The 7991-nt window shown below is 37.4% G+C and overlaps 1 protein-coding gene across 1 annotated transcript; it reads left to right on the top strand.

Moving 5' to 3' along the window:
• The first annotated feature begins 3152 nt into the window (after positions 1–3152).
• Positions 3153–6361, top strand: LOC128283894 (uncharacterized). The gene is made up of 4 exons (XM_053021313.1): positions 3153–3809; positions 4284–4568; positions 4929–5222; positions 5924–6361. The coding sequence occupies exons 1-4, from the start codon at positions 3153–3155 to the stop codon at positions 6359–6361; spliced, it is 1674 nt and encodes a 557-aa protein (XP_052877273.1).
• Positions 6362–7991: the final 1630 nt, after the last annotated feature.

The following is a 7991-nucleotide window of genomic DNA, read 5'->3' as shown; positions in this document are numbered from 1 at the left end:
TAATCGGAATAGTGGTTCCGGGGCCACCAAATCCGACGAGTAGGTTTGTAAATATTATATTTAATATTTACGAGTTAATTTTGAGTTTAAAAAAGGTTTTTGATATTGTGATTTTTGTTTTATAAGCTATTTATTAAGTTCAAATGATATGACCATAAGGTCAAGTGGGTTTCAAAAATAAGGTATCGAGACCTCGTTTCTATAAACCGAGTCATAAATATTTTTATAAATATTTACGGAGTGGCAATAAGATGGTATTAAAGTTTCGTTGAAAAATTTAATCGTTTTGATAGTTAATTAAGTAAAAAGGACTAAATCGCGCAAAGCGTAAAAGTTTTTTTCTATAAGTTAAAGATATTAAATGGCTATGGAATTAAATAGTGGGAGTCCTTAAGTGGTAATTATTCCATAATTTGTTGATAGTGGAATTCCATGGCTTGGTATAATGGAAATTATTAATGTATATTAAGGTTATATATGGTATTTGGTAATTATAATAAAATAAAATAAAACAAAAGCCAAATTACATGCTATCATCTTCATCAATAGCCGAATGTGAGAAAGAAAATAATGTTCTCAAAGCTTTGAAGGTTCGGCCATGGTTGTTCATGCATGTAAGTCCATTTTGTCTTGGTTTTTAATAATTTTTACGTTTTTGAGATCGTTGCTTTGTGTTCTAGCTAGCCCGTACCTCCAATTTCAAAATTGTTAAAGTATTTGGATGATGTTGTTGTTGAATATTTGAGTATCTTGATGTTTAATGATAGAAAATAAATCTTTGATAGTTGATTATTGAGTTTTGTTAAGTGAATTTTAGCAAAAATGTCAATTTTGGACTAAATTGTGAAATATAATAAATTGTGTGGTAAAAGTATGAATAAATGAAAAATATGGGCTGATATGAGCATGTATGAAATTCGGATAGCTTGGGCTATGATGAAATTGACTAAATTTGCATTTTAAGAGCTTAGAGACTAATTTGTCAAAAGGTCAAAAGTGTATGGGTAAAATAGTAATTTTACCAAAATATGAAATTGAGTTAAAATGAATAGAATATGAATTGAAATAGCTGAATTTGATTGATTAGATCAAGCTAAGCCTCATACGAGTCTATATCGAGGGAAAAATTGAGTTTCAGACTAGTCGATCCATTTCAACATTTTGACGATCGAGGTAAGTTCGTATGTATTAAGCATTGTTAAATTTATGCTTTTAATGCTTGATATTGTATAAATTGTTTATATGTGATTATTGTTATGATTAAGGACTTATCGTCTAAAATGGCACTTAGTGTGCGATTCGAAATAGCTTCGGCTAAAAGTGGCACTTGGTGTGCAATTTGAGATAGCTTTGGCTATATATATATAAATGGCACTTAGTGTGCAAAGTATTGAGGATGGCACTTAGTGTACGAAACATCCAGAATAGCACTTAGCGTGCGAGGTATTTAGTATGGTACATAGTGTGCGAGACATCAAAGATGCAATGGCATTATGTATATGTATGAAATGGTAAGGATCGGTACAGGTATGTACAGAAACTCAACTTAATATGAAATCCATGAATGGTAAGTCCATGAGCATTGTGAAATGATGTTCTGTTAATTTGGTGAATAATGATATATGTTTATAAAATGTATAGATTTCTAATTGAAAGAAAGGAAGGTGCGGTAAATTTAGTTATTATCATTTTCTTACTAAAACAGTTTTGGACAGCAGCAGCAGTCCGACTTTGAAAATACACCAAAAATAGTAGAAAGTGAGTTAGAGATTGAATAAAATATGTAATTGAAGCTTATTGAGTCTAGGTTCTTATTATAAAAGAAACTATGTATGCGAAAGAATTTCATATTATAAGTTATTTGATGTTGTGTGAGATAGAGTCAGAATGATTTCAAAATCCCCTGCTCTGATTTGAAAAAATCATTAAAAATTGTACAAAAATATTTATGGGTTATAATTTATATTCCTATAATTATTAATGAGTTTATTTTCAATAAAAATATACGGGAACATTATCCAAGTCCCATACTATGAGATAATTAATTTTTATTGAAGAAAGGTCAAAGCTATTGGGAAATGAAATAGGAGTGATTTTAAAGAATAAACTGTACTCATTGACTAAACCAAAAATTCTGAAAAATTTTATGGTAAGATTATGTGAGTCTAGTTTCAAGTAAAATTTACGAAACTTAATTTGGAGCTCCGTAGCTCCAGATATAAATAAATTAGTGACTGTGACTCGAGAAAACAGTTTGACCTGAACATAAGTAAAAATGCAAATATTGTGTCTGGCAATATTTTGTGTCTGGCAATTCAAGAAATTGTACCCTAATGTGCTGGGTTTCGATTTTCCGATTGACCAAATGACCAAATACCCTTTCTAAAATTTCGTCCGTGTTTTCTTAAATTAAAAAAATAAGGCAATATTTCGTATTTGGAAATTCGAGAAATCATGCCATAACGTGTTGGATTTCGATTTTTTGTTGACCAAATAACCAACTATCCTTTTAAATTTTCAATGCATGAATTTTGGGAAATCATAAGATGATCTTGGTATCGAGGGTTTGAAATATTATGCCCTAACATGTTGGGTATGATATTTTATTCCTTTGGGACAAAGGGAGTCTTAGCGTTCAATTCGAGTTGTCTAAACATTTTCTAAAGGGATTGTATTTTAAAATCTCTTCGAATTTTCGACATTAAGGCATTAATTAATCAATAAGGTACCAATTTTGGGCATTGCGAGGGTGCTAATCCTTTCTCGCACGTAATCGACTCCCGAACCCATTTTCTCGAATTTCATAGGCCAAAATTAATTTTTTTAATAAAATAAAATGTTTTATTAGGTGATCCGATCACACCTACACAAAAAAGGATTGGTGGTGACTCCATACCTTGTCTTAAAGTCGATCCCCCATTTTTCAAAATAAAAAAAATGGTTTCGACAAGTAACACTGAGGCGAGACAGCCAGCCTGGGTCTATGCTACTCGTCGTAGAGAGGATAATGACGCCTTTGATACCATAACTGGTACATTCCTCATTTATAATATATCATACACTGCTTTAATTGATATTGGGTTTACACACTCGTATGTTGTGTGCACTGTGTCTGAAACGTTGGGTATTCAGTTTGAAATACTATTTGTGAAATGACTGTGTTGAGTCCACTGGGACAATCTATTAGGGTGAATAAGTTGTTCAGAGATGTGCCCTTAGAGGTTCAAAGGGTGGTCTTTCCGGCAGATTTGATGGAACTGTCGTTTGGGGAATTTGCTATTTTATTGGGCATGGATTGGCTAGTGAAGCACCGTACGAAATTAGATTGTGCTGCTAAACGTGTGGTGTTGAAGTCTATGGAGGATGAGAAGGTGAATATGATAGAGGAACGAAGGGATTATCTGTCTAATGTGATTTTTGCGTTAAGGGCCGAGAAACTAGTTCGCAAGGGTTGTGAGGCGTTCCTGGCTTGTGTTAATATTTCTGAATCTAAAGGTCTTTTTGTTGGGGATGTCAGAACTGTTAAGGAGTTTTTGGATGTATTTCCTGAAGAGCTTCCGGGGTTGCCTCCAGACTGTGAGGTTGAATTCGGCATTGAGCTCCTAGCAAGAACAGCTCCGGTGTCCATTGGCCTTTATAGGATAGCACCGAAGGAACTGGTGGAGTTAAAGGCTCAAATTCAAGAGCTACTGGACCCAGGATTCATTCGACCGAGTGTGTCTACATGGGGAGCACTAGTGTTGTTTGTGAAGAAGAAGGACGGATCGATGCGCACGTGCTTCGATTATCGTCAATTGAACAAATTGACTGTCAAGAACAAGTATCCTTTACCAAGGATAGATGATCTGTTTGATCAACTGCAATGAGCCATGGTTTTCTCCAAGATAGATCTTCAGTCTGGGTATCATCAGCTAAAGGTTAAGGAGGCTGACGTGTATAAGACTGCATTTAGAACTCGTTATGGTCATTACGAGTTTCTGGTGATACCGTTTGGGTTGACGAATGCACCAACGACTTTCATGGATTTGATGAACTAAGTATTCCAGCCTTATTTGGATCGGTTCGTAGTTGTGTTTATAGATGAAATCCTGGTGTATTCAAGAACCGAAGAGGATCATGATGCACATCTTCGAATTGTCTTACAAATTCTGAGGGAAAAGTAGCTTTACGTAAAGTTCAGTATGTGTGAGTTTTGGCTCTGAGAAGTGATATTTTTGGGTCATGTAGTGTCGGTAGAGGGAATTAGAGTGGATCCTTGAAAAATTGAAGCTGTAGTGGACTAGAAACCACCAAAGACAGTATCTGAGATTCGAAGCTTTCTGGGTCTGGCTGGGGATTACAAACGTTTTGCTGAAGGATTTTCATTGATTGCTACACCTCTAACTAAGTTACTGCGTAAAGGGGTACCGTTCAATTGGATTGATAAACAGCAAGAGAGTTTTGAGAAACTGAAGGATGTTTTGACTAAGGCCCCTGTTTTGATACAGCCGAAGTCTGGGAAGGAAACTACTGTCTACAGTAATGCGTCGCACATTGGATTAGGTTATGTGTTGATGCAAGAGGGTAAGGTGGTTGCTTACTTGTCTCGTTAGCTTAAGCCTTACGAGGTGAATTACCCTACTCATGATTTGGAGTTAGCTGTGATGGTATTCGTACTGAAGAATTGGAGACATTATCTGTATGGTGAAAAGACGATTATTTACACGGACCATAAAAGCCTCAAGTACCTCCTTACTCAAAAGGAGTTGAACCTTAGGCAACGAAGGTGGATAGAGTTGCTTAAGGATTACGACTGTTCAATTGATTACCACCCTAGTGAAGCTAATGTGGTAGCTGACGCACTGAGCCGTAGGGTGGTGTCTAATTTGAGAGCAATGTTTGCTCATCTTAGTCTATTCATTGATGGTAGCTTGTTAGCTGAACTACAGGTGAAACCGACTTGGACTGATCAAATTAAGATGAAACAGTTACTGGATGAGTCGTTAGTTCCTCATTTTCGACAAGTCAAGAATGGTGAGACTATAGATTTTGGGCTGAATAGTGAAAGAGTGTTGTGTTTCCGTGGAAGAGTGTGTATACCGATGGATTCTGATATGAGACAGTCTATACTACAAGAGGCGCATAGTAGTCCATATGCTATGCATCATGGCAGAAACAATTTATACCGAGATCTTCGTGAGCTATACTGGTGGCCAGGGTTAAAACTCGAAGTTACTGATTATGTGAGTAAGTGTCTGACATGCCAGCAAGTTAAGGCTGAGCATCAACTACCTTCTGGGTTACTGCAGCCAATTAAAATTCCACTCTGGAAGTGGGAGAGGGTAACCATGAATTTTGTGAGTGGGCTACCCTTGACTTTGACTAAGAAGGATTTGATATGGGTAATTGTAGATTGATTGACTAAATCTGCCCATTTTATACCAGTCCGCACTGATTATTCGTTACAGAAGTTAGCCAAGTTGTATGTGGTCGAGATTGTGAGACTGCATGGTGTACCAGTTTCTACCATATCTGGCAGAGATCGTAGATTCACATCTCGATTTTGGAAGAATTTACACAAGGCTTTGGGTACAAGACTGAATTTCAGTACTGCGTTCCATCCTCAGACAGATGGGTAGTCAGAGAGGGTGATTCAAATATTGGAAGACATGTTATGAGGTTGTGTAATTGATTTCAGAGGCAGCTGGGAGGAGTATTTACCGCTGGCAGAGTTTGCATATCACAATAGCTACCATTCCAGTATTCAAATGGCACCGTACGAGGCGTTATATGGTCGTAGGTGTCGTACTCCTACTTGTCGGACTGAACTGGGTGTGCGAATTCTAGGGCCGAAATTAATTCTGATATAGAAGACAAGGTAAAGTTGATTCGAAACCGGTTAAAGGAAGTATCTGATAGACAAAAGTCATATGCAAACTTAAAGCGTAAGGAGATTGAGTACTCTATGGAGGATTATGTCTTTCTTAAATTCTCACCATGGAAGAAAATTTTGAGGTTTGGGCGGAAGGGCAAGCTTAGCCCTAGGTTTATTGGATCTTATCGAATAGTTAAGGGTGTGGGACCGATCTTTTATCAACTTGAACTGCCTCCAGAGCTGGATAGGATTCATGATGTGTTTCACATTTCAATGCTAAGGTGGTATCGTTCTAATCCCTCGCACATAGTGTCGGTCGAGGGAATCGAGGTTAGGCCTAATTTGACTATCGAGGAAGAATCAGTGCAAATATTGGATTGTGACATTAAAGTGCTAAGAAATAAATCTGTTCCACTAGTTAAAGTACTTTGGCATAATCATAGTTCAGAGGAAGCCACGTGGGAGCCTGAAGAGGAGATGCAGCAGCAATACCCTCACCTTTTTTGACCAGGTAAATTTCGAGGCCGAAATTTCTTTAAGGAGTAGAGTTGTAACGCCCCAAAAATATAGTATCTTTAATTTTTTCATGGTTTGGCACAATTGCATGTTTGGTGGGGTGGCTATATGATTTGGGTGTGTTTGGGGGTGTCCGAGAAGTCTTGGATTCAAGCTCCGGCTTTTGCAGAATTTTTGTTTTTGCTCTTAAAAGAACATGGACACTGGCACCTAGGCTTTATGAATAATCGTGTTTGTGTGATGACATAGAAAGAGCCTGTGATGGAGTGGTAAGGTGGCATGCTGTGTAACTGAGAGGGCTTGGGTTCGAATCCCATAGCAAGCAAGGGATGATTATTTTGCTACTTGAGATGGCAAGAGTTTGAAGTGGTTTCGAACTCAGCTGTGTGAAAGTTTGAACTAGTCTTGGTGGTTGTTGTGGAGGATATCTAAGAGGGATAAGGGGAGAGATTTGTGGAGATTTTGAAGGAGTTTGAGGTGTGAGAGGAGTGTAGCTGAAATTAGGAGTTGAGGGTACCTATTCGGTCATGCCACTTAGTGCCGAATAGATTTTGTTCATTTGAGTTTCGGCATTTGCTCCTTTCCTCTTTTGGTTTTGTGTAATTTTGGTAGCTGTGGAGTATTTTAACCATTCGAGTCTTTTCTTTTCAACTGTAGTGCTCCTTTGTTTTACCGAAGATAAGAAAACGAGTGCCAAACCCTTTTGTGGAGACCTTTCCCTTTCTTTTTCATATTTCCCTCTCTGCCGAATTGGTATTTCTCTCCTCCTTTCTAAGCCAATTACCTTAGGCCATCAACCCTCCTATTGGTGCTTGATCGTTTATTACTTTCTCTATACCCCATATTGCCTTACTTCTCTTTACACTTTTCTTTGACCGAACCTTGCTATCAAACTTAGTATTCTCTTTGCCGAAACTTCTTTCCCCTTTCTTCAAAAACTTCTATATTTCTTTTATTCATCTTTTAAATCTCTATGTTACCTGGTTAGTTTGATTGTGCGAATTCTGTGCTTCTCTGCTAGTGGTAAGTATATCGTGTAGTGGCTGCCAACTTTGTTTCTTTTATTACTTCTTTAAAGCTGAATACCCCCTTTTCTCTTAATTCTTTGTATTTTTTGAGTGGTGACTTCTTTTTCTATGATGCATGTCGTGGGTTTCAGATATCACTAAGGAATGAAGGGTGCAGAATGTTCTCGAGCCATCGGAACCCTGTCTTCCAATACTTAGGTAGGCCGATTATTCCTTATTCTTAAAAGTGTTATCTTTAGGGATGTAGATTACTTTTTAATTAGTTCTATCTATTAATCTGTCCTGTATGCAGTTAACCGCCAGGATCTGAGAGATCGACCCTTATTAAACTAAACTCAGTTGGCCACCTTCTTTTCGATCAAGGTAAAAAGAAGAGTTGGGTTAGGGTTTTGTTGTTACGATTGTTGGTAGTTGAGACTAACTGAATGTTGGATCGATTGTAGGCTTTGGACTCGTAGGGGATTCTCTCACTTTCGCAAATTGAGGTGTGTAACCGTACACCATTCTATTACTGACCAAAAGCAAAAAGGTGTGTATTCACACCACTGTGTTACTGTGAATCGACGAAAGCCAAAACTCCGACATTTGAGGCC

The sequence above is a fragment of the Gossypium arboreum genome, chromosome 11 (assembly GCF_025698485.1).
Source record: "Gossypium arboreum isolate Shixiya-1 chromosome 11, ASM2569848v2, whole genome shotgun sequence".
Taxonomy (NCBI): Eukaryota; Viridiplantae; Streptophyta; class Magnoliopsida; order Malvales; family Malvaceae; genus Gossypium; species Gossypium arboreum.
This window is presented reverse-complemented; position numbering and strand designations above follow the sequence as displayed.

Bases quoted from the DNA above. Each gene is read 5' to 3' on its own strand.
- LOC128283894 (XM_053021313.1), top strand. From the start codon at position 3,153: ATGACTGTGTTGAGTCCACTGGGACAATCTATTAGGGTGAATAAGTTG. The intron at 3,810-4,283 runs GTCAAGAACAAG...GTAGTGGACTAG, and splicing joins GTCAATTGAACAAATTGACT to AAACCACCAAAGACAGTATC. The intron at 4,569-4,928 runs GTGGTTGCTTAC...GCTGAACTACAG, and splicing joins TGTTGATGCAAGAGGGTAAG to GTGAAACCGACTTGGACTGA.